The sequence below is a fragment of the Corvus cornix genome, chromosome 3 (assembly GCF_000738735.6).
Source record: "Corvus cornix cornix isolate S_Up_H32 chromosome 3, ASM73873v5, whole genome shotgun sequence".
Classification (NCBI taxonomy): domain Eukaryota; kingdom Metazoa; phylum Chordata; class Aves; order Passeriformes; family Corvidae; genus Corvus; species Corvus cornix.
Window position 1 is genome coordinate 44916417 of NC_047056.1, and position 26274 is coordinate 44942690.

A 26274-nucleotide genomic window follows, 5' to 3' on the forward strand; every position below is an offset into this window, starting at 1 on the left:
GAGAAGTGCAGATGTGAGATGAGATGTTTATGGCAATAAAAAGGAGCAAACGTAGCAGCTCCTTTACCAAGAAGTTACAGGGGGACTTAAAATAGTCTGTGGTTGTACCCTTTGTTTTTATCCAATGAAGTGGTATTTGTTAAGCTACCTCGCTGAGTATGTGGAAAAGAGTTTAAAAAGTGCCTGGGCATCAGTTTAGTTCAATTTTCCCAGATTTCTGAGCGACCATGTTATTAGCATGGCCTATGTTGCTGTTAGAAGCTTGCACTGAGGCATGGTACAATTATAGAAGTGATTATTACAAACTATATCAAATACAGTTGTGTTGACAACACTCAGCAAGCACTATATTTATCTAAACTAAATTCACTGTTACTATTAGACTCAGCAACATAGCTCCAACAGCTATGAGTGTAAAATGGTGCTAGACACTTTCAGTATGTCCTATTTATTGGGTTGTGGTCTGATACTGCTGTGTCAGGGGACCAGTTTTTTTCTTCTCCAAAGTGGAAAGAGAGAATGGAAAGCTAAATCTGTAAAAGACCACAGTTCAGTTTTCAATGAAATGAATCAAAACAATTCTTGGTACAAAAAGGGAATATTTAAGATTTGGACATCATTTATTATTGCTGAAAATAAGCAGGAAGTTAATAAAAGCTGTACTTCAGGTTGAGTAGTGGTTGAGTATGGCAGCAGCTGATGTGCAGTAGCAGCTCCTGCACTGCTGGTGTTTTGTGATTATATTCCTCTACCAATTCTTGTAGTGGGGGCAGGAGAGGCAGGTAAAATTTCTTAGTGGTAACAGGGTCCTCGCTGAAATGCTACCTTATGGCCAAGAATAGCTACTATATTTGCTTCAGCTGAAATTGGCTGCATCTGTCTTGACAAAGCATTTCTATTTTTCCAGCAAGCAAAATTCTGCTGGAACATGAGAAGTCTCTGCTGACAGGATTACACGTAGTCCCAGCAACGGTTGAGTGCACATTAAATTGTAGCTTTAAAAGAAAAAGCCTGAATTAGGACTTGGACTGTGGAAATAAGGGAAGACTTTGCTATTTGCTGTCAGGACTGCCATTAGTAAATGGTGCTAAAATAGCAGTTACAAGAAATCAGCAGGTGAGTGACAGTCTGTGAACAAAGCAACAGCAGTGTGGTGTAAAGCTGCTGAAGCTGTAACCCAACCGACTCATTGTCAATGCTGCATCAGGTCTGGGAGCTGAAATAGGGACTTTCCTGCAAATTTTGTAAACTGCCTATGACTCAGCCTAAAATCATGTTAATGAAACAGCTGTTCTGCTTCAGTAAAGAACTGGTGCATAATTCAAATCACAGTGTTTCCTTTGGATTATTTCTTCCCAAAAGTAAAAGAGCCCTGAGCCAAGAATTAGTAAAGTAGTAAAACTTTATTTTCTGTGGTTCTAGAAACACTTCCACTTATTATTCCTCCTTTCAGCATCATATTTTTTATTCCAAGCTTTCAGCATCTTTTCTGTCTTTGCTGTTTGAACTGAACTTTCAAACCTGCTTTGAGGTTGCAGCCTAATACTGACAATTGAGTGTATTTCATTTACTTTTGTCAGTCTGGTTTTATCAAAGTGTTCTACTCTTTCAACTAGAGTGCCTGGAAAAATAGCTTCAAAGAAAAATTAAGTGGTAGTTCAGGCTCAGGATCTTTTATCTGTTCTCTTTTTAAGTAGTGCTGTGGAATTATGCAGAACAGTTGAATAGCAGGTTTTTTGCTAGCACCTGACTACACACAAGAATTGTCAGTCCTCACAACCATGCATGATTCTACGGTATCTTTCCCCAGGCAATCTGCTTTGCTGCTCTTTTATCTGAGTACCTCATTTCTGCAGTTCTCCTCAAAAGAAGTGTTATCATACCTTTCTGTGAATTAATCCTTCAAATCTCATAAGCTAAGCTGATGTACCCTTTAAAGCAGCAATCCTACAACTATCAGCAGAACTCGAGCAAGTAGATATGATTTAAGATGGGGCTTTTGTGTTGGTTAATTGTAGAATAGAAGACTGGATATTATCTAGCTAAGATACTGTAGTGGTCTTTGTGACAAGGGGCTGAATGCCATTCTAACTTGGTTATAGCCACCTACACTGCTTTTTGCATGGCAAAGAAATACTGAATGCCTTTAATCGAATAGGACATGGTGATTTAAGCTTGTGAGCCTTTTATATTGCATTCTTTATTTTTGTGCTCATGTTTTCCCCATCCAGCATATTAACAGGGGGAATTTGAAGTAGACTGTCGCTATACATCATGACCTCTAAAACCTCAAGGGACTTCGTTGCCCTTCCTGCTTACTGGACCAACACTGCCAAAATCACTCTTAGTGGGGCCTGCGAGGGAAGAGAAGGATGGAAGCACAGCCATGTGGTGGTGATTTTAAGATTGAGTTGGGTGTAAGATTTCCAGGTTTCAGAAACACAAAGGTCCTGGGGCAGCACATTACTCAGTGTGAACTTTGAAACTGTGTTTGGGTCTGGTCACAGAAATGACCATGGTCATCACGGGTCACTGGAGAGCCTGGAGAATTGAGTGGAGAGAAACCTAAGGAGGTACAACCAGGGCAAGTACCTTGGCATTATTCGTGGGGAGGAATAATCCCAAGTACCAGCACAGGCTGAGGGGTGACCTACTAGGGAGCAGCTTGCAGAGGGGTGCATTGGGAAGACTGGCCAGCAGGTCGAGGGAGGTGATCCTGCCCCTCTACTCCAGCCTAGAGAGGCCACATTTGGAGTGCTGGGTGCAGTTCTGGGCGCCTCAGTACAACAAAGACAAGGAGCTCCTGGAGAAGGTCCAGCAGAGGTCACAAAGATGATTTGGGGTCTGGAGTGTCTCTTACGAGGAGAGACTGTGGGAGCTGGGCCTGTTTAGTCTGGAGGAGGCTGAGAGGGAAGCTCATTAATGCACATAAATATCTCAAGGTGGGTTTCAAGAGGATGGTGCCAGACTCCCTTCAGTGATGCCCAGTGACAGGGCATGGAGCAATGGCCATAAACTGAAACACAAGAACATGAGGGAGAGCTTCTTTATGTTGAGGGTGGCACAGCATTGGAACAGGCTGTCCAGGGAGGTCATGCCCTGTCTGGAGACATTCAAAACCCACCTGGATGCATTCCTGTGTCACCTGCTCGAGGTGACCCTGCCTTGGCAGAGGGGATGGACTTGATGATCACCAGAGGGTTGGAAAGAACGTAACAATTCTGTGATTCTGTGTGAGTTGTGTGTTGTCACGAGATGGGGTTGGGCTTGCAACAAGGGACCTTCAGAGGAAGCACGACACAGAGGAAGGGAAGGCCTCGCAGGGGAAAGAGCCGCATTTACTTCCCAAGGCGTATTCCCAGCCCCAAGGGCACGCGGCGGCCGGGCCCTCCCGAGTCAGTCCCACCCCGCCCGCTGCAGGAGGAGGCGCCGGGACCGCCCCCGCGCGGGCGGGGCCGCGGGGAGGTCACCGTGGGCCGGAAGCCGCCGTGAGGGACGGGCCGGGGCCGGGCCAGGAGCGGAGGCGATGGCGGCGCCGGGCGGGTGCGTCCCGCGGCTGTGCGGGCGCTGCTGATCGCTGCGGTGCTTCCTGCAGGTAAGAGAGGGAGCGGAGAATGCAGGGACGCGGCTCTTCCCGCCCCGGTGCGTGTCGGGGAGAGGGGCTGCTCCCGACGGGGCTCTGGGGAGCCGAGAATGCCTCGGGTCGTTGTAAAACTGAAGTGGCCGAGGTTGCTTGGTGAAAGTGATCCTGTGTCCTTCCAGTGTTTGGGAGTGTTGGGGTTATAGCGGGGGATGGGGGGACACCGCCGGTGTTTTGTACTTTAATTGCTTGCAGATATCCAGAAGGCATCTCGGTAATTCTCTTCGCAGAAGCCTTGTTCGCGTTGGTGCAAAATCTCGCTTTGATTGTAAGGACTGGCCGGAGTCACCCTCATGGAGGTAGCTCATGAAGGACACATTTTCTCTGTGTCCCAGTGGGAAGCATAATAGCTGCTTTTTGGCCTCTACAGTTTCCTGTGTGTCTGTGGAAGATATTTCCAGCCCCTGCAATGTGTGAGATAACAGGGCAGCCTACGTATCTCAGTTCTCAAAGCACACTCAGGGAACCTTAACTTGCCGTGTTGCAGATTTGGTGTAACACCTACACTGATAGTGGTTCCTCTGACAGAAGAATACAGGAGTTCCCTGTCCTGCTTTTGACAAACAGAGCCTGACTTGCAGCTTTCCTTCATTATTGTGACCTTGTCAATAAAATACTAATAGGCAAACAAGAAAACCCTTAACTCATCACTTTGTCACAGTGCCACCTGGCTTCCCAAGATCCTGTGCCAGGATCCTCTCCTAGCAGGATCTAGATTGCTGTTGCGCACCCAGAAAGTTCAGATAGCAGGCTGCTGGGTTGTAGGTTTCATTTTCGTGGGGTCTGCTGTTGGACTTCACAGTGTAAAGGCAAAATTATTGTTTGCTTTGGTCTTTATTTTCTCCTTAAAAAAATGAAATCAATAAAATTTGCGTGCACAGGCAAAAGTGAATTAATGGTAATGTCCCATGAGAAGATCAAAGGACAAAATAGTTGTAAAGTGTTGGCACCTTATGTTCTCTGAATTGTATTCTAGATACTGGTCTTAAGTGGGTGAGTTAATACCCATCTAGTCCAAATCTCCAACAAGATAAGCCAGATATTGCAAAATGGACCACTGTTGTTTAATCACTGCAGAAGAATAACCCCTGTGGCACAAGCCACAGACCTTTGGGGTCTTGGTTTTGTGTTGTTTCGGAGTTTTTTCTGGTTTTTTTTCTTCTTTCTGACATTGCCTGCTGTTGTCACACAGTAATGCTGCTAGAGCCCTCACCTTTGACTTTTTCCCTGTTTGCCTGTCATCACCACACAGCTTACATGCTACCTTGTTTCTCCAGAATAAGCCAGAAATTATACTTAGTAGTTTCTATTGGGCCCTGAATTTTGGTCACTTTGTTAAAGGATTTGCTAAAAAAGTTGCAGTATAGCTGAGTATACTCACAAGCTTTATTTCTTATTAATGTTGTGCATTTAATTCAAGTTTTACAAACTCCTGCAATTACTTGTGGTGTTCAGGGATTTTATGTGTTGGAAGAAGAAATATAAAACACCCTCTGTTTCTCGTTGCCTAGTATTTCTTAACTTTATGTAAGACAAAGCTGGAAAAGGCAAGGTCAGCCACTGAGGCTTGTCTGCCATGGGAAATCTGGGGATAGCATGCTGCTGATTACATTGTTTACCAGTGTGGCATCTTAGTGCTTTAAGCAAGCCTTTTAATTTCATATTTCAAAACTCCAGCAGATTTACTGGAAAGATGTTTGCATCATTTCTTGTGGTATTTATAGTTGTACCTTGGAGGGTTTCACTTCATGTTGTGTCACCATGTTTCTCTTTAATTAAAATTTTTGGGTTTTTTTCGAAGGGATCCCTCCTTTGGTGTTGCCTGATCCGTGAGTTCTTTAAATACACTCCAGCAGTGGCCACACAGAACTGACAGACTTCAGCTGGAGGAGGGAAGATGACATCCTTGGGTGCAGCACAGCAGGAAATGCGTAAACTGACCTTGGATACACCACAGAAAGAAATCTGTAAACTGCCTTTGGATACATCACAGAAGACAATCAGTAACCCGGTAACTCCTCTGTCCTGTTAACAATGCCTCCCTTGGGAAATGGGACTTTGCTCTTTTATGTCAATAGTACTGTTTTGCACAGTGAGGGATGCTACTGAGAGCTCTTCATCGCTCAGGTGTTTGAGGGAGAATGTCACAAGTGACACGAAGAGCTGATGGTGTTTAGAAGTTGTGCTATAAGCAAATGGACAGGACTTCCAAAAAAGGACAGACGTTCTGTCAGCCTTGGAGGATAATCCTCTTTCATGTGCAGCTTACATAGATGTGCTGGAAAGTGAAAGTATGATAAGAAGTGTTTTCACTCCTAATTCTCTGTAAACATGGGTGGTGCCTGGTACGTCTCACAAAGTGTTTATTTTGTGGTGCCTGTAACTTCAGTCTGAACAACTAAGCTTGGAATCTTTTTTCATAGTTCATATCTTAATTTTTAATAAATTCTGTTTTCTATGGAAGACTTGAGCTGACATGGTTCAGCAATTGCAAAGACTTCATTTGACAGGATGTTGTTTGCCTAGCTCAGAGTCTGGAAACTTTCTCTGAAAAGTTCTATCATTCTCATGATCTGTGACAGCAGCCTGACTTTGGCTTACCCTAAAGGGGTGACCTGGAGCTGTGTTTTTTGTTGTGTCTTAAAAAAAGTAGTTCATTTGAACCTGCAGGAAGTAGCATTTTTATCATTCTGTGCTAGACCCCTTTCAAAATACTAAAACATGTAAAGTATTGATGGGGAATGTACAGTAACAGAGACATGCACAGGACTTCTTGTCTGTTGCAGCTTTGCACTGTCACACTCTTGGGCCCTCAATGAATCTGATTGTTTATTCCCAGTATATGGTCACTGCTTGCAAAGTGGATAGAGTTAGGGATGATGGGGGAATAGTTTCAACCTCCTTCACAAGAACCCAGCTGGAAGAGGAAGGAAGGCTGTATGATTAACCAGAAGGTGGAAGGACAGACGTGTGAAAGGAAAGAGAGGATGGAAGTTGGTAGATGGAGATCTTGCTGGGAGAGGAGATGTGAAAAGAAGGATTAGGAGATGTTTAGGACAAATGAGTAGTGTAAGAGAGAGGCTAAGAGTCCAGCAAAATTGAGTGGCTGCAAGGGGATTGATGAGTATGATGAGTTAAAAGACTTAGCAGGAGAATTCAACTAGAGCTTAGGGATCAAGAGCCTGTTGTGGGGAAAAAGAATGAGTATTTGGGATTGTAATATGGAGGCATTGTGCTGATGACCTCAGGGCAGTCTCCAGACAAGGCAGTGAGCAACCTGCTCTATCTGACTTTGCTCTGAGCAAGGCATTGGGCTAGAGAGACCAGAACCTCAGCCCTTCTGTAGCAGGGGAGGCTATGAAAATGTCATTGTTTCAGTACATTGTTCCATTAGCAGCAAAACTTCAGAGCTTTATTACAGGTTTGAGACTGAGATGTATTTCTTCATTACTCTACTGTTCTCAAGCATCCAGAAAATCTGCTTTCCTCTTTATGCCCTTTATGTCACCCATCTAACAAGAAATGATGTAATGTCCCATCGGGTGGGGTAGCTGTCTGATGCCCAGCATGCTGGATAAAAGCTGTTATCACAGTCCTTTCCTCTGTAAGACTATAAACTGCCCTCTTGTTTTATGAAAATTGGCATTTTCTTTTAGGAAGAACATAATTTTTGAGACCTCTCAAACTCAGTTGACATTGACCAGTTGGCTTTAGAGCTAAGTTTTGGCGATCTGGAAGAAAGACAGGATGATAGTAGATCATGTCATGTGACAAGCATTATTCTTAATAACGGAGGAAAAAGTAGAAGAGCATCTTGAGACATGAGGAAATTACAGGCACATTCTGTGATGACAAAGTCTCATTAAGTCTATAGTATTGCACCCAGAAAATGCTCTAATATGGTCTTCTGGATTCCACATCTGAGCTTCTGAAGAGTTGATGTGCCACCTTTTCTTTTAAATAAATGCATCCTTTTGAATATAAAGAAGTGCTTTTGCCACAGTTCCTTTTCAGGAGTATAGAAAGAACTTTGCTTCACTAAAGTGGTTGAGTCCCAGTATCCCTGACCTGTGTGTGTTTCTTTGATTTGTCTTTGGAGACTGAATCAGTAACTTACTACTTTATTGCAATAGAGCTGCTGCCCCTCAGGAGCAGAGTGTAAAAATGAGAACAATCAAGATACACTTTTTCTTTTTTATTATTATTGTTCTTAGTTGAATAAAAATTATCTTCTGGGTGTGCAGCTTGTGTTTTAAGGAACCAAACCACTACCAGTAAGCAAAGGGATTTCATTTTTCTTTCACATTTAACACTCAATTTCACATTTTGGTCCTCTTCTACTGCACCTGCTAAAGCCAATAAAAATGATGAGAATTAAAACAACCTGACAATTTTCTTGAGAAGCAAGTTCTATTTTTTTTTCCTGATGTAGAAGATGACTCTGAATTAGGTTTTATGCAGTGGGTGGGTAGCTGAGAAGGGAAGTGGAGAGCGGGCAGAAAAGGATGTGTATCTACTGGCAGAAATGATCAACACTCTGGATTTAGACAATTTTTGCTGTCTTTCCCTTTTCCTCACGGATTACCAAGAGTATGTGTCAGCAAACACATATCCTTTTCATATCTGCCTGTTTCATGCAATGATCTATATATTTTTAAAATAATCTCAACTTGTCATTTTATAGTCCAGTATTCCATTCAAGAGTAATATTTCCAATGTGTTCATTATTTTTGTTGTTAAATTACTGGAACTCTTGTTTGCAATTGCTGTTTCATTTCAAAGGTATCCTAAAATCTTACAAACTACCAAAACCAACCTTGGCAAAATTTCCTGTCTGTTAACCAGAGCAAATGCAACATTTTCTACCATTTACTTCCTTTTTCAATCTGAAGCACATGTGATGAGATGCAGACTTACTGCTTTGCTTTTGGGCTAGACACCTGGGAACTTCCATGGTTTAATGTTAAAATGCTGCCCATCCCTTTCCATTTCCTGAAATGCTGGATGACCAGAGTAGGGCTTCTGTCAGCATGTCTGAGTCTTTGCCAGTGAGCTGTGCCAGGGTCTTAACTGGCATATCCCTCCCAATGGCTTAACAACTCTCACCATGCTGCCATTTCAGTTCAGTGTAACATCCATATGCTACCTTCTCTAGCTATTGATAAGGAAGAAAAGATAGTGAGGCTTTGAGCCAGACTGCATACTGTAGACAACATACAGTCCCAGACTCCTGAACGGGGCTATTTCAGTGCACTTTGCAGTTCTTAGCTGATCAGGATGAGGTATTTTGTTGTGTTTGTGTAAGTTTTACTAAGAAGACATTCTGTGACATAGTCTTCCTATTACTGTTTTCCATAATGGAGCAAGAACAAGCAAAAAGGCAGCTCCTGTAGTCTGGGGTCAGGAGGGTTGTGGAAATTGCCTCCTGGTACCAGGAAGGGGCTGATAATAGCCAGCCCTTGAGAATGACCTAATTTGATGTGAATCCTCTTTATGCTCTGTGAATAGTGAGGCAATAACATATTACGACTCTTCATTTGAGAGCTGGGAATGGAGGATGGAAATTTTAATTTTATCTGAAAAGCTTGGTTTTCATAGGGGAACATATGCCAGATTTCCCCTTCCTGTTGTGGTTTCTTTTATATTAAAAGCTGGTTGTGTTTCTTTTAATGTTCTAGATTATCGTATAATTAAGGATTAGAATACTAATTTTTAAACTAATTTGGGTTTTCGCCTCCATCACAAAATGGTATTGGAATAATTTTTTCTTCTTTTTTTGTCCTTCCCTTTTCCAGGCCATTCCATATGTTGGGACGATACATGGTGGCCTTGTTCCTGGAGAGCTGATTGTGATACATGGGACTGTTCCTGATGATGCAGACAGGTAGTGGCTATGGTGTCATGTTCTGCAGTGTCACCATGTGAGCAAGAATGTAATGGATAAAATGTTTCCAGGGGTTCTACTTAGGATGGTGCACAAAGGCTTGATCTAAAGCCTTGTGATAGCATCAGATTGAATGCAGGCTTAAAGGGTTATCTGAGACTAAAAAAATTGATAACTGAATGTGTAGTGTGTAGGAATTAACTTAAACTGGGCTAAGGAGGTATGGACTAGTGCTTGTACCCAATGAGGGGGTTCTGTTCCCTGACTTTATCTGAGGTTCATTTGATATATTCTGCTGAAGGTGATGGGAGGGAAGGTAGTGAACACAGTGAAGAGTTTACATGATATGAATGATGACCATTAAATAAATACTTAAACATTTATATTCACTGCACTAAATCATGGGAGAACCTTTCACAAATAGGTAGGAAGAGAGGAGGACAAATGTTTGGGGATTTTTTCTTATCCAATGACATTCACTGTATCTGCCTGTTCTGAGGCTCCACAGTAAAACACAAATGTACCGAGCTTTTAGGTGAGATCTTGAGAGACTGAGCTGAATGTGGTTTGTCTGATTTTTATGATTAGGTTCCAGGTGGATTTACAGTGTGGCAGCAGCATAAAGCCTCGAGCTGACGTGGCATTCCATTTCAACCCTCGCTTCAAAAGGTCTGGCTGCATTGTTTGCAACACACTGGAGAGGGAGAAGTGGGGCTGGGAGGAGATCACTTATGAGATGCCCTTTGAAAAAGGAAAGTCATTTGAGATTGTCATCATGATTTTAAAGGATAAATTCCAGGTGGGTCGGTTCTTCATCTACATCCAGTTGTCAGGCCAATAAAATAAAGGTATTTTGTATAATTGAAATAAATATGGGAGGTCTAGGTGTCTCTGTTACCTAGGTATATCATCACTACAGAAAAGTTTAGAGCTTTTCTTTAAAGAGGTGGTAATTAAATCAGACCTTTAATTTTGTATTGCTTCCCTCTAAATTGGATGAGTAGGCAAGTAGCTTCCTGCCATGACTAATGGCTGCTCCACCCTTCCCTCTGTAGGTGCAAAGGGCTAATCTTGGGATAAACCTCTTCTGTGACTAGTGTAGGACAGTCCTCTTGGAGGGGACATGTGAGGTGTATTTGTCTTGCTCTTAGACTGCAATAACGGATTCTATTACATTGGTAATACCACACTGGTAAATGACCAGGTGTTAGAAACAAAGGTGTGAAACGAAAATTTTAGTGTAGGCAAATAAATCTCCCTCACAGTGATGGAGAGAGAGACTGAATCACGGATGAGCTGAACTTAGTTGATCTGATATTTCTAGGACACTCATGGAGTTGCTTCTGTACCAAACCAGTGTAAACCCAAGACGTGTGCATCCAGTTTGATACCTGGCTGGTGTAGTGTATGTTTAATACAGTTTTTCTGTTTTGTTTCTTGTCTCTTTAGGTGATGGTAAACAAAAAGCACTTGGTGCTCTACAACCACAGAATTAGCCTTGAAAAAATAGATACTCTTGGAATATATGGCAAGGTGCAGATCAAAACCATAGAGTTTGTTTCTAAGGTAAGTTGTATAGAGAGCTGACTTGTTTGATTCCTTTTCTCTGTCCTGCTAAACTGCATAGTAGGATTTGTGGTGAAAAGGAAGGAAGAAGAAGCAGCAAAACAGTCTAATTTTAGTAAGGAGATTTTGGTTTCCCCACATTTCAGCATGTGAGTCTCATGAGGATTTCTGTCTTCCTGTTTCAGTCTTGCAGCTAGGGGCAGGAAAGTGACTAAAGTTTACAGCTTACAAAGTTAACAGGACAGATGGTATAAGAATTGATTGGATACTTAGTCTAGGAGTGGATTAGACTTTTCAAATATTGCAGAGGCTCCAGAATGAACTCTTGAGTATTCAGTGCTTCTAAGTGACAAGTTTAGCCATAGCTGTAGCTTGTTGCTTGGCATTGAAATGCCAAGATCAGTGACAGCTGGAACTCCTTGTGCACATAGACCTGTTTTTCCTGCTAAACGGACTGGTTTGTTGATTGAAGTCAGAAGTGTACATTTATGGGGATAAGAAGAGGTATTCTTTCTCAGACTTTGTAGCTTGACTTGTACATGGACCAAACTGCAGTGAATTTGAAGTGAAGTCTGTGCTGTGCCTCCTCTCAGCTGCCAGCTCTGCTACTGATAGTAAACCAACAGGGAGTTTTTCCCTGGGCAGAAGGAGAGATCCTTTTGTTCTGAAGAATTAGACTTTTAGACCAGAAACTGGAGGTGATAAATTCCAGGGAGATACAGAACGTGAATGCCTTTTCCCTTTTCTGCCTCTCACTAAGGTAGCCTATCTACTCCTGTTGAATATTCTATGTCTGTTCTGCTCCATCTTCACTACATTGTGGGCAAAGCTTTTGGCTCTTGCTGCCAAATATCAGGTCTAACTCAGGTCAGCAGACTAATAATTGTTTTGGTAGGAGGCAAAGCTGAACGTAATGAAGTCTAAGCTTTAAACATAGGTCTACTATGTTTAAAGATCATCTGCAAAGCCTGTAAACAGACTTTCATGGGTCCCATCACTTGGCCTTGAGCATGTTGCCAGAATAATATTCCTGCAAAAGCTGTCTGCATCCTGGTCTTGGAGGACTGACTCCAAGAAGTGCTTGAGGGCAAGCAGGTGCTCTAGGTTGGTTTCTGACCCAGGCACAAAACGTACACTTGGTTTAGTATGTGGCTGCTGATGCTCTATCCTTTGTGGAAGAAAGGAATGGAGAAAGGTGATTCTTTCCTCTTAGTCTTTACTTTGATACACTTTTCTGAGGAGGAGATTTGAGGTTTATATTGAAATAAACAACCTGAGGACACAGTCTGGTAGGCTAGCTGGAACTGTCTCTGCATGGCCATGTTGCTCATCTGTCCTTCCCATAGAAAGGGACAAGGATGTAGGGGGCTGCTTAGAATCCCAAGAATCCCTGTGTGGACCTGCCATACTGGTATTTCTATCCCAGCAAGGAAAACTCTGTGGGTACCCTCAGATGCTGAGGCCTTGACAGTAGTCTGAACTGTTAAATAAAGGTTCAAACTGTAATGAGGTGATCTTCAGAAATCTCCAGAGATTTGGCTTCAGCAATTGATCTTCAGAACTTTTCTGTAGTTTGTAGGGGTTTGTAGGCTATCTTTTTCATTAACATAGCCCTAGATTATCGTCTTAACAGTTCACGATTCAACATGATGATCCTTACATTGTTCTAAACCAATATGTTAAAGATGATGTTAGCAATGACACCTAAATATCTCTCTCTCTGCAGTCTTTACAAGGCTCTCAGCCATCATCTCTAGGAGTAACAAAGATAAGCACAGAAAATGTACGTATGTTTGTAAAAGGTTGAATGAATCTCCCTGTTGTCTGATAAGCTAGATAATGTTCTTCTTTTGTAGGGGGAAATGCCAAATGGTTCGCAATTGGTAAGTGTCTCCTGTAGATTTGTGGCAAATGTGGAGTAAAAAAAATAAAAAATACCTCAGTTATTCATAAAAAGACATGCACAGAAGACAAGAAAAAAGGAATTGAGAGTCAACTGGAGAAAGATCATCAGTGAGATTTTGTAAAGGGTAATCCTCTTCTCTGCTGGTAGTACAAATGAGAGTGTTGTTAAATCATTTAGAAAACCCAAAAGATAAACACAGCATCCACAACCATAAAGAAATAAAGAGTGAAGCACCTGAAGTTTTAAAGGACCAAGTCACATTCAAAACTTTTTTTTCAGATAAGCATGCTTTGTTTCCTCTGCCTTAGGGAGTACCTGCAAAGCAAAAGTATTCTGCAGTCATATTATGGTAACGTGTGTCTTGGAACCTGTGTGCTACATCTTCTTCTTGCTAACAGATCCTTGTGTACACTTTAGGTAGCTGGATTAACCTTAACCTTAGGGGTGGAAACTTGCACCCAGCTAACATGCATATAGCATATAATGTGGTATAGGTGGAGTGAGTGCTCATCTTTTTGCAAAAATGTGTGCAGGTGGACTGTATCCACACTGGAGTAAGGACCACACTCAAACTGAGAAGGGGTTGAAATCCAGGAATATATACAAATAGAATTTGTGGAGAAGGTGAAGTTGCAGCGAGTGCCATAATTTTAGATGCTTTGTCACTTGACAGCCTGCCTTCTTCAGTCTTTTTTTCAAAACCAAATAACATGCAGTATTGTAAGTGGTGGATTTCAGCAAAAACATGAAAGCGAAGTGCTTCTCTATTCCCTTCTTTTCCCTGATAAAAATAACTTCTAATACAATGAAAAAATAAGATGAATAAAATACTTGTACTATCATTATGAACTGCTGCCAGGACAGAACACTTAGTGACCCTACTTCTAGTACTTATGCAACCATGGGACAACAACACACCTTAGCATGAGCCTTACTCTTGAAAGCAAAACTGATACTTTTAGAGATGAGAAGTCAGGTATAATCCGAATAATTATGTGATAGGAATTTAAACTATTACAGGGAGTTTCATGCTTACTTTTTTTCTTTTTTTTCTTTCCCCTTCTTCCCCTCCTTCCACTGTTAATGGTGTCAGAAGTAGTTGTAAATAATGTTTTGAACCCAAGGTGGTAGTCTAAATTAAAGCTCAAAACACTGATGTATTTATCTCAGTGTAAGTTTTCCACTATAGTGTTCGGATCCCTCAATATGCTGGTAGGAATAAATTCAGCTGTAAGTGCAGATTTGCAATTGTATGCCAGATTTCGTCCTGCCGTAGTAAAGCCCAGCTTGTATGTTGAAAAAAGTAAGTCACAGTCAAAATTTTTACTGGGGATGTACTTCCAGGGTGTTCCTTATGTTGGGAAGCTTGATACTGCACTTCGTCCAGGATGCACAATTGCCATCAAAGGAGAAGTTGATAAAAACCCAAAGAGGTATGTGTTACTGATGGGTTTTTTCTGTTATTTAACTGAGGTATTCTTGAGAATGAGTAGGCTTTTCCATTGCCTCTATATATCCTTACTCACTTGCAACTTTGCATCTGGTATCATCTGAAACTTCAATGCAGTTTCCTCAGGAACCAGCAGGATACCGCTTTAGAGAGGACTTAAAAGAGCAGCTCCATTGTGAAAAGTGAAGGTAAAACCTGAGTGTCTTACCTACTAAATCTGTGTCATTCACAAATTTGTGTGTTTGTTCAGGGCTTTCTATTGTGCAGGAAGTGTGAGCAAATAGAATAGAAGCTGTACAGAGACAGCTTTTATTCTAAAGAGACCCAAGAGTAAGGGAACTGGCACAAATAGGTGATACAGAAGTGAGGTGAGTTGCTGGTGTGCTCAAATGCTGTGTGTTACAATATTTCTCTGAAAATCCTCCTTGGTATAAGCATGATGGTGCCTAACTAAAAATAACTGAGTGATGAACTGAGTGATTAGAAGGATGGAGCACCTCTCCTAAGAAAAAAAGCTAAGAAAATTGGGATTTTTCAGCCTGGGAAAAAAAGTACTTCGAGGAGACCTAATTGTGGCTTTCCAGTACATGAAGGGAGCCTATAAGAAAAATGGAGAGAGACTATTTGCAAGAGCATGTAGTGACAGACAAGGGGGAATGGCTTCCACCTATAAGAGAATAGGTGTAGGTTTAGGTTAGATATGAAGAAGAAATCCACTGTGAGGGTGGTGCAACATTGGAACAGGGTGCCAAAGAAATTGTGGATGCCCCATCTGTGGCCATGTTTAGGGCCAGGTTGGATAGGGCCCTGAGCAACCAGGTCTGGTGAAAGGTGTCCCTGCTCACAGCAGAGGGTTGGAACAAAATGATCTTTAAGGTCCCTGCCAACCCAGGCCATTCTGTGATTCCATGAAAGCTGATAGGGAAATATGAGCAATAATTTTGGTAGCAAATTGGCAACAATGGCTTGCAAAGAAGACATTTTCCAAGCATGAAAAAAAGGCCAGGGAGGAGGGGAGCATAACACAGTCAAAATGGAGCTGAGCAAGTGTCTGTGCTTCAGCATGCCCTTTACTTGAAGGGTGGTTTTGGCTCTGCAAAAACATGCCTTAAAATGAAGCAAATGAGAAGCATACTTTTCACATTGTGCGTGTGTGTGTATTGCACTCATATTTCCTCAGGGCACATTTCTTCCCTGAACAGCATTTGGAGTTCATATTGGAATCCACGGTCTGGAATCCTTATCCACAAAGTTTGGATGGACTTCAGATTTAATAGGATAATAAATACTTAGAGAGTAGCATTTCTTTTCCTTCTTTTGGCTTGAAAAGTTTATTAGCACTTTTCAAGTGCTGAATGTGCTCAAGTGCTGAATGTGCTCAAATGCTTATAAGCATGAAGAGGCTTTTGGCTGTTAAAGGACTGCAGATTGTCTGCTTTTTATGTTTGTGCTTTTAAACCTAAGTATTTATATAGAGTTTATAAGTTATTTCATGTATTTCACTCAGCTCACACAGTTGTAGATGTTTCTTTTTCTTGGTGAAAAAAAGAACTTCACAGTTTGGAAGTGTTGCTATATTTCCTATCTGGACTGAACAATTCTCAAAAGAGGGCGACAGTCTGACAGCTGGAGCTAATTTGAGTGGGGAGGGAATATTTTTTTCTTCAAATGAAGTAAGGTTTTTGTGACAGGTTGAAGCATTCATTTGAATTTGAATGACTGTTCCCTTTGATCACCCTTCTGCAGAGCTCCCTCCCCTTTAGGAGCCCTGTTTTGTGGACATGTCTGAGATGGCAGAGTATTCACTCAGCCTGGGCAGAGCTTTGCTGCCTACAGAATAGCATTTTGTATGCATGGTGTCCCACCAGTCTTAAATATATGAAGAGAATCCTTGAACTTTTCTTTAGAGTTCAACCAGTTTGTTGGCAGAAGGAATACAATGTCTTTAGGTAAAACAAAGCCTCTCACTCTCCATTCCCTGAGTGAAGGAGATGTGGGAGCAGGCAGCTCCGTATGTTCCTGTGAGAATGCTGCTTCCTAGTGCAGTAGGGGAGCAGCTCTTGGCTCCGCAGCTTGTTGCAGAGTCAGGAACAGAAAGCTGTGAGTGATGAAGTGGATCTAGCAGGGTCATATCCTACATTTGTTGCCTCCAGCAAAGGTTTCTGTGCAAAGGAGACCAGTGCATGCTGGCTGGCTGCTTGCTCGGTTCTTCAGGTGAATCACAGCCCTGGCTCCCAAGCAGCCCGAGTATTGGCTAAGGACTTGGTAAATGGCATGGACTGCTGTGTCATGTCTGTAAACCCTTGGTGCAGTAAACTTTAAAAAAATATCTTCCAGCTTTGCAATAAATCTGAGACCAAGTGACTCAAAGGACATTGCTTTACATCTGAATCCCCGAATGAAAAATAAAGTTTTTGTAAGAAACTCCTACCTTCATGACAGCTGGGGAGAAGAAGAAAAGGAAATTGCTAACTTCCCTTTCAGTCGGGGGATGTACTTTGAGGTAAGATTAACTGAAGCATAGCATCAAACGGGAAAATCTGCCAAACGGATTAGCATTGGTGCTTAAATGTCCTATTACTAATACAGATTTAAATAAAACTGCTATTCCTGCATTTCATGTCTTGAAAATACTCAGGATTAAATGGGACTGTAGAGAGCAGAGATTTGTCTTTATTTAATAACAGTTTTCTTTTGAAGTAGTTGCAAAAATTCAACCTGTGCTCAGAGGAAATTTAAATTAAATTGAGTTGGACTTGATGATTCTTACAGGTCCCTTGCAACTTAAGTTATTGTTTGCTTCTATGAATTTTATTGATGCTCCATTTTTGTTTTTAAATGTTGCTTTTGGATGAAACATTCTCTGTAACAGAAACAGGTCTTACCCAAGTCTAGGCAGGTCATCAGATTGTTTTTCACATCTTACCTGAGCTTAAATGTTAACTATTTCTCTTCTTGCTTTCCAGCTGATTATTTTCTGTGATGCCTACCAGTTCAAAGTTGCTGTTAATGGTGTTCACACTCTGGAGTACAAGCATCGTTTTAAACAGCTTGAAAAGATCAACATAGTGGAAGTCACGGGAGATGTTCATTTGTTAGATGTGAGGAGCTGGTAGTTCTTTTCAATGAGTACTAAAAGAAATTAACCTCTTCTAATGACAGTGCCTCCTTGTCAAGCACAAACAGGTGCTGACTTGTGCTGAGCCTGCCTTTAATCTATCTAGGCTTTTGCATTTGCCTCTCTGAGTTAGGCAAGTACCAGAAATGCTAACTGCAAGATTAAATCCTTCTCTAGTTTACAGTTTCCTGGCAAGCAAAGTAAGTTTTGCTCAGATAAATCTCCTGTATTATTGAACCTAGCAATATGAAAATGCTGCATCATACTGTGTGTAACAATTGCACTCTGTATGTTTAAGTTAAACTATTTTTTGGCATTCCTCAATACCATACATTCGATCTTGTGAAGTAGAAATGAGACTGAAATAGGATCCAAAGATACAGTTATCCACCTCAAAAGGGATGTTCATTATTTATTTAAGATAGAGCTATGGATTGTAATTTTCTATGTCCTAATTTATGTTAGCACCTATAACCTTTACAGTGAGGCTGGATTAGGCAAACAGTTGACCTGTAACTTCTGGAAAAAGGCAAGGAGTTTCATCTTATTTCTTAGCCTGCTGCTGCAATAGCACATTCTCTGACACCTATGGTTGTGTCACCTCCTGCTTACAAGGGCCCAAGATTTCTACCTTTTAGTTTTCCAAAGTGAAACATGGAAAGTGATTTAGCTGGTTTCAATTATGTGAACTTTTGAAAGCTTGTTTGATCTGAAGTGGCACCTGACTGGGTTAAGAATCCTTAGGGTCTGAAGTAGATGTTTGTGGGTTTCATTTTTAAAATATGTGTGAATCCAGATAGTCCAGGTAGGGTTTCAGCTGAGAGGGCACTTGACTACTCAGCAGTGGACTAGAGAATGAATCCTTTTTCAGTCTTGTATTAAAATACTATATATGTGAAATAAGCTGTTCCTATTCAGTTTTCCATACAAATGTCAGTCTTTTTATATTCTTTTTAAAAATAAGTTACTACTGTTTATCAATACACACCTGAAAGATGTCCCTGTATATCTTAAGACTGCTAAACTGAAGCAATTTCAAGAATAAGATGTACACTGAAAGACTTTAAATGACCAGATTTAATGTATAAAAAGTACCAATAAAAACATATGTGAACTCTGCTTTTCTCCAAGTGTAGTTAAGTAGCTATGATCCCTTTTTGGTCTATTTTGTTTTGCTTATTGTCTTACCAGTATCTCCAAGTTGGCAAAGCAACCCTGACTGGAGAACCATTTCCCCATCAAGGAATTGATCCACAGACCAGTTAACCTGAGCAGGCACTGGGGCTGGGCCGTGGCCGTGCTGGGGTGGCCTTCAAGACATGCAGTGCTGTGCTGTATGTACCCCTTGGCTGCAGGATAAACTCACTGGAACAGAGGAGCTGGTAGGCAGCTCCTCATGGCACTAATGCCACTTGTGTGTCCTTGCCTTTATCTAAGAGTTCAGCAGACATCCTCATGGGAATGTCCTTTTTGTTTGACAGCAGACACAATTAACAGTTTTAAGAAAATCCTGTAAGAGCTTGATGTGGTAATCTTTCCACATATGGGATCTACATGGCATGATGCACCCTCGACAGAGGCTTCTTCCCAGCACCCAATGGGATGTAAGACACTGTATAGTGTCAGTTCTACCCAGTTGCATTTTAAACCCTATTTTACAGAGTCTGCTTTTCTTAGTACCAGTGGAATGAACCAGCACCTCGTGGTGCAAAACAAGTAGTAAGTTTTTGGGCAAATTCATTATCATAGCAAGCAATTTATTCTTGAACTTCAGCTAATCAGTAGCAGTCTTTAAAGACTGTAAAACAGATTTAGTTCCTACATGAATCATAGTTTCTTGGAACTTCTTTTTCAGTATCTTATGTGGGTATACTTTTTACTTCCCTATAGATGACAGGAAAAACCCAGATTCTCAGGATTGCAGTGCATTGGTCCAGTGAGTACCATGCTTGGAGCACGACAGCCCCTCCACAGTAACTGTATACCCCAAGCACAGTGGAATTCAGTGAGTCTCACATGTTGTCACTCAGGATTTCTTTATAGCCTGCTCCAGTTTCCCACTGTTAAGAGCAATTAAGGAAAAGTCATAAGAAAAGTACCCAGTCCATCCAGAAATGATAAAGCCAGATTCTTAAAATATTTTACTAAAAAGTTAAAATCTTGTCTCTGATAAAAACAGTTATGACAGTTTGCCTGTAACACCTGAATGTGTAAAGCTTACACAATTCAGACAAAATTTGAAAACAACTTAGAAGTAGCTTTGGAGTGGTTCTCCCAAAATGACTTCCAGTTGTTGAATTGTCTTCTGACACTGCTGTTCAACTTCTTCACATTCATCTAGAAAAAGAAATTAAGCAGGAATTAAGTAGAGCAGTGATTACAAGGCTACCCTAAGAAGGCTTCATCACTCATTAAGGCTAGAACCATCCTCAAACACCATGTATGAAATTATTATTCAGAAATACTTTGTCACTGAACTAGGTAAGCTACTGTGACACTGATCTAAAATTTGCAAATGGGGAGATGTGTACAGGCTACAACACTGAAGAAATTACTGTAATTTAACTGAACTTCATGAGTGTGTTTGATATAATCCATTTCAGTTTGCATTTTTCACAGTATAAGCTACCATATACCAATTTGTAAGATTTACAACAGTTATAACAATGAGCCTGTCTGAATCTTTGAAGTAAGTGACCCTTCACTAATTCCAGTTTAGAACATTACCTTCCATAAGCTCAGCTAAGAAAGGAATAGATTCTGGTAGCAGGACCAGGTAGTTCTCCTTCAGTTTTTGTGCAACTTCTATCAAAGCAAGCAGGGCAGCAAACCGGACCTAAACCAAAACAATTATGTATGGAAACAAACGTTACAATATGGTTCCCTGTTCTCCCCCACCCCTGCCTTCTTTCCATTCATTATAAGGTTAAAATCTTCCATTACTGAAGGGAACTAGTTTTATGCTAATTTAAATATTAAGATCTGGGTTAACATAATGGCAAATAAAAAAACAGGTTGGAAGAAGCAGGTAATGTTGCTGCAAGTTACTTGATATAATGGACTTTAACTTCCTGTCACAATGCCACTCCCACTGTATCAGGGCTTAGCTCAGCACTATGAAAAACCAAGTACACTCCCTTAATGTCTATAACCTGTCAATAGAAGAGTCTTGACAAAAGTCTATATAATAAACAGGTCTGAAAGCTGGTAACTGTCTTCCAGGTACCCCTCTAAAGTGCCCCTGTCTTCATAGACAAATAATTCTCTCTTTATTCCAACAGATACTCAATCTTCAAAAAAACCCAAACCACACAGTATAAAAGGCATGTGGAATATTGACAGTGATATTGCTTACAGTGAGAGCAGAAGAGCATGTTGCACCCATCTCTACAACTTGGGAGTATTGTGGTACAGCACCAGTATTTTAATTTAGTCTAGTATTTCAGCAGTGACTTGGTTAACTCACTTCTGATTTTGGGGCCACTGTTCCCATTTTCTAGCATAACAAAGAAAACCAGTTCAAATTCTGATAGCTCCCAACCTTAGGAGAATTGTGCCTTGTCTTCAGCAGGATCTGGTAGTTCAGAGGTTTCCAAAGAGAATCGTCTGCCGTTGCCACTGAAAACTGAGCTATGCAGGGTATCAGGTGTGCTGTCACTCTTTCCTGGAACTTCTCATCTCCTCCAAGCACATTTTCTAGCTGTGGAAGTAAAACAGATCCAGACTCAGATAAACCCAGCCAAAAACACTTCTAGCTTTGGCTTTCAGGTACTCAAGAATTAGAGTCAAAGGTCATCAGTGGGAGTGCACTGGTCTGCAAGAGCTCAACAGCATGCATGGACCTTACAGAACAAAGACGTTTAGAAAAGGATAAAAAATTAATCAGCAATCCAGAGTCTTAGGCAAAACAGTCAATATTGTCTGTAGCTCAAAGACAATGACCTAATCCCTCCCTTTTTGTTAAGGGGGAGGACTGACACCTGATCTCTTTTTTTTAACTATCAAAGGGAAAAAAAAGCCAGCTATGAATTGTTTTTAGGGGTTTGTCAATACCTGATCGACCAGAGGCTGCATCAAGGTTTCTGCTCTTTCTTTACTCAGGAACTTCTGGGTGTCAAACAGGAAGAGCTTGTGCAGACAGTCCATGGTGAACTGCAACAGTAGACAGCTCTTTTCTGTGTTATTGTCAGAGTCAAAGAAAGCTTCATCTACACACCAGCCAAGGAGAAGAATAAAAAAATCATCAACAGAATGAAAACACAAAAGTTCCCCCTGCAGGACAGAAACATTGGTAGTCTGTGAATGTAGCTAAGGGATGGATTACATAGCAATTATGTACTCATCACTCAGAACAACAGAATGGATGTGACAGGGTATCTGGCTTTAAGCTACTGCCCCAGCAGGTCCGCTACTGATGGAAATAAAAGAGAACAGCCACAGGCTACAGGAAAAGTGCTTGGCCATACCTGTGGATATGGAGAGTTTTTTCAGGTCACTACAACTGGGATGGGCAAATAGTTTCCCATAGAAAACAGTAACACCTGTTTTTGCCCAGAAAGCAGAGGACTCTGAATACACCAGGTAGCGTGTAAGAGAAGTCAGTGAATGAAAAAGAAAAAAGCAAAAAGAGAAACAAGTCTCCCTCTTTCTACACAATTTCATACTCAGGAAACTCCCTGGGACTGACACTGAAAATTTTCATGTGGTCTCAACTTTGAAAGCATAGTGCCCAAGGATAAAAAATGTCCTTTGGTTCCATCAGAGGAAGATTTCTCATTTACCAGAGAAAGAAGAAAGAGTAAAGAATTGTGTGTGCTGTGAAATAAATCCTGTAAGACTAAAATTTCAGCAATTAGAATTAACTTCTCAGCAATCAAGACTAAGCTGCTCTGTAGCCAGTAACTGACAACTTACCAGTTTTAGAAATGTTGACCTGGTTCAATGTCTCAGCAAATGGCTTCACTAAATGACCAGCAAAGAGGGTGAAGAGACCCTTGAGCTTGTCTGCAATGCAGTCTGCTATTCGGTGGAATGTCAGCAGCCTGTCTTTTAGGGTAGCCTCTGTTTTGGACCAATCAAAGAGCTGAAAGTGAAAGGCAGATTAGCTGTTCCCTGTGTCTGTGCACTGGAAAGCACAAACATGCTGATGCAGATGAATCACATTTAGACTTCTTACCTTGAAGAAGAGGGGCCTGAAAGAAGCCTCGGAAAGTTTCATAACCATACTGATTAGACAGTCAATAATATAAGCCTCTATCTTACCAACTTCCTCTAAATCATCCTAGAAAAATCAGAAAACATAATTCTGTGTTTGAAATGTAAGAATTTGAGCTTTCAAAGCACATTTTAATTTTGTCTATTTCAGATTAAATACTTAACTATCATGTTTTCTACTGTAAGAACAATTCGGAACAGAGTGTTTCATACCCAGAATTTCAGAGCACACATACAATCCGTAACAGCACATATACAATCTACTACTCTTTTTTTAAACAAGTGAGAGAATTAGCACGTAGAGAGGTGCAGCTGCTGCTCATCCTCCCAATCAAGCTACCTCGGCATGCTCTGTTCGGAAGTCCAGGACTTTCATGAAAAATGCTGTCAGTTCAGGCTGATGGGAGATCAAGTGCTCCTTCTCCATACCAGCAATGTGCTCCTTCAAAATATTCATAAGGGGACCCAGGCAGTTCTACCAAAACAAAAGCAAAACAATGCAAAGGCAACTGTGATATTGACAGTAACGGAGAAACGTAACTAGGAAATTGGATTTATGCACTTCATGCGTTTGCTCATTAAAATACTGTTGATAAAATAAATAAGCTTCTTCCCTGTACTTTTGGGAGCTTAAGTTAGTAGAATTCCTGAAAAGTATTTTGTCTACCCTCTGCCATACTGGAGAGAATTCTGACATGTTCCTAGCACATAAATGAAGTCCCTTATGAATGGGATGATCTCCCAAGCATTCATCATCTAAGATGCAAAGGACATTGAAGTGCTGGATCTCTCCCAGATCTACCTTTCCCGAATCACCACAGCAGTACAAAAAACCCCAGAGATTATAATATAGAGACTATGGTAGGTTTGGCTGGGATGGAGTTAATTTCCTTCATAGCAGCTCACATGGTGCTGTGTATTTGATCTGTGACCAAAACAACTCTGATTACACAGCGGTGTTTTAGCTGTTGCTGAACAGTGCTTGTAAGACTTTCTTTGTTTCTCATTCTGCTGCCACAGTGAGCAGGCTGGTGGTGGCCAAGGCTGAACCAAATTTTTCACTGCTTGTTTCTTTTTTTTTCTTGTCCTTCTTTATTTTATCTCAGTGCTAAAGGATGAAAAAACCCCTTACCTTGCGGGTATGCACCACCTCACTGTAACACTTGGTAACTGCAGGCAGGAGTATTCGGGGAGCCAGCCTTGTTGCTAGGATGGTTTTTAGTGATGCTACACGTACGCTTATCTGGGAAGAAGGACCAAACTCGGCCACAATCTTTTCCAAGCGAACAACCTATGAGGAATTCCAACAAGAGTTAGGCCTACTTAGCAACTAAAGAACTTATTCTACAGTAGCTGTCTGCTGCAAATGTCAGACAGGAATTTTGCTGTTTGCACCACTTGAAGCACCTTAGATTAAGCTGTCTGTACAAAGCTTCACTCTCTTCAGAAGACACTGAAAAAACGCCCATGCCAACAGCAGAGGGCCAGAATGACTCTAACAAGAGTGTTAGATACACATTTGAGGAGACTGTGGATATTACAGAATGATCTTTAAGGACACATCTCCCTTTCCAAAGAGGCAAAATACAACCTATGTGAGGGAGGAGAAGGAGATGCTCTTAGGTTCTGTATCTGAGTTACCTGCACAAGAAACTGAGTACAAGAGTCGTATGTTACGAACTTTCACATAGTTGGCACACACTCCTACTTCAGTTTCAGAGAAAGAAGTAATCTCTACAGCTTCTGCTGGGATCTGGGCACATCCCCTCCCCCCTTTACACACCTGGGGGAGTCACACAGCTCACCTGCAACAAGCACTCCAAAAGGTAAGGACTAAGGAAGTGTGGTAGTGTTTCTGCAACCTTTAGCAGAGCAGTGACAGCACTCAGCAGGTAAATCTCATTTGAGACCAGCTCCTTCTTACTTTTTAAAGTCTTCAAGAGTGCTGGCATCAGCCTGTGAATAACCAAACACAAACAGAGAAAGGTGAAATAACTGACCATTTGGAGGTACATTTCCAATCAAATAAATACATCTGTTAAGCCTGCAGGGACAATTTTCACATGAGTTTTTACATGCATATTTGAGACAACTCAGTATTCTGGGCTCACTGCCGTATTTTCGAGCTAATGAAGGATATTAGATTTAGAATCACAAAATGGTTTGGTCAGAAGAAATCTTTAAAGATCATCTAGATCAACACCTTTCACTCTATCAGGTTACTCAAAACCCTGTCTTTAGTTTAAAGATTTAACGACAATAAGAGACTTATATTTGTAAAGAGATAAAATAGTCTTACAAGCAACAAGTTAAATGCTTGGATTCTTCTTGAATAGGGAGAATAAAATAATGCAGCTTGAAGGGTTTTCAAGTGTACTTGTTCTCATGTTTTTAAATGCAATCTGTTCTACAGAAAAAACACAGACTATGGTCTGATTTTTCTAAAGCCATAAAGGTTGCCTCTCTAGTGACAGCAGCAGATTCCATAAGGAACTCTACTGTGCATTATAAAAGTCTTGCCATTTTCCCCACTAGTTTCTCAGTTCTATGATGACAAAGCACCTTCAAGCACTAGAAATACTTTAAATCTTGTCTACACAAAACACACGAGGGGGCAGACTGCCATTTGGCTTTCATCAGCATTCCTTCACTAATGCATTTTAGTATAACTAACTCCTGCTGCAGTTGGTTCTGTTTAAAAGAACCCAACAGTACCTTGGAAGCTGAGGTATGGCTTGGGCTTTCAGGGTACAGGTGACCTCAGCTATACAGAGCAAAGCACTTCCCATCACATTTTTTTCCTCCTTCTCTGAAGAAATGAGATCAATGGCAGTTTTCAGAACAGGCACAAATGGCGCCGGATTTTCTGTGCCAAAACCTTTGCAGAGCAGCTTGAGGCTGAACAAAGCAGTCTGCCTGTTGATGGCTTGCTCCTCCTCTTCCTCCTTTCTTCTACACTTGACAATGGCAATGAGCTCAGGAACCAGCTCTAAGAGCTGCAGGATCTGAGAGGACAAGAAAACACCCACATCAGACGTAGTTACAAACTCAGGGCCTGCAAGGGCAACTCAGGGCAGGTAGCCTACGTGTCACTGCTCAGGAGTCCTTGCCAGGCTTGGCACTGGTACTGGGCACCTTTACACTGGGTCAAGCACTTGCACATCAGTCTCTCTCTGGGTACTTCTGCTAAAGGAACTGGGTTTAACCCCTTTGTCTCACCTGGCTCTTCTGCCACTTGGTGCGCTGCTGCACCTTGTTGTTCAGAAGGTCCATGGCCTTGCGTCTCACCGATGGCAGCTGATTCATCATCAGTCCCCCAATTACAGGGATGAAGGTTTCTGTTGGTAGTAAGGCATTGACCTACAAAACAATACCATAAATCCTTTTGCATGCACTGTGACATGGCAGCCTCCTGATACGACACTCTTCAACTTCCCTTATGGGTTTCAGGATCAGAGGAGAGAGGACAAGCCAGCAATGCTGTATCTGAGGCAAG

The 26274-nt window shown here is 41.4% G+C and overlaps 2 protein-coding genes across 5 annotated transcripts in view; one reads left to right on the forward strand and one right to left on the reverse strand.

The window, feature by feature from the left end:
• The first annotated feature begins 3468 nt into the window (after window positions 1-3468).
• Window positions 3469-18683, forward strand: LGALS8 (galectin 8). 3 transcript variants are annotated; one of them, XM_039569874.1, is made up of 10 exons: window positions 3469-3595; window positions 5442-5651; window positions 9436-9524; window positions 10113-10323; window positions 10974-11090; window positions 12817-12873; window positions 12947-12973; window positions 14341-14429; window positions 16784-16949; window positions 17413-18683. In XM_039569874.1, the coding sequence occupies exons 2-10, from the start codon at window positions 5538-5540 to the stop codon at window positions 17560-17562; spliced, it is 1020 nt and encodes a 339-aa protein (XP_039425808.1). In that variant the 5' UTR covers window positions 3469-3595; window positions 5442-5537; the 3' UTR covers window positions 17563-18683. The 3 variants fall into 3 exon arrangements, with proteins under 3 accessions (XP_039425808.1, XP_039425809.1, XP_039425810.1); XM_039569875.1 differs by lacking the exon at window positions 12947-12973; XM_039569876.1 differs by lacking the exon at window positions 12817-12873 and having other exon boundaries at window positions 3473-3595.
• A 621-nt stretch (window positions 18684-19304) lies between these two features.
• Window positions 19305-26274, reverse strand: part of HEATR1 (HEAT repeat containing 1) — a 36482-nt gene continuing 29512 nt past the window's right edge. For both annotated transcript variants that reach the window (XM_010391516.4, XM_019281255.3), the window contains exons 35-45: window positions 25998-26138; window positions 25494-25783; window positions 24584-24734; window positions 23911-24069; window positions 23119-23253; window positions 22741-22845; window positions 22479-22647; window positions 21618-21772; window positions 21106-21264; window positions 20292-20400; window positions 19305-19901 (exon numbers count right to left, since the gene is read on the reverse strand). In XM_010391516.4, coding sequence (XP_010389818.2) covers window positions 19813-19901; window positions 20292-20400; window positions 21106-21264; window positions 21618-21772; window positions 22479-22647; window positions 22741-22845; window positions 23119-23253; window positions 23911-24069; window positions 24584-24734; window positions 25494-25783; window positions 25998-26138 — 1662 coding nt within the window. In that variant the 3' untranslated portion in view covers window positions 19305-19812. The remainder of the gene's footprint in view (window positions 19902-20291; window positions 20401-21105; window positions 21265-21617; window positions 21773-22478; window positions 22648-22740; window positions 22846-23118; window positions 23254-23910; window positions 24070-24583; window positions 24735-25493; window positions 25784-25997; window positions 26139-26274) is intronic.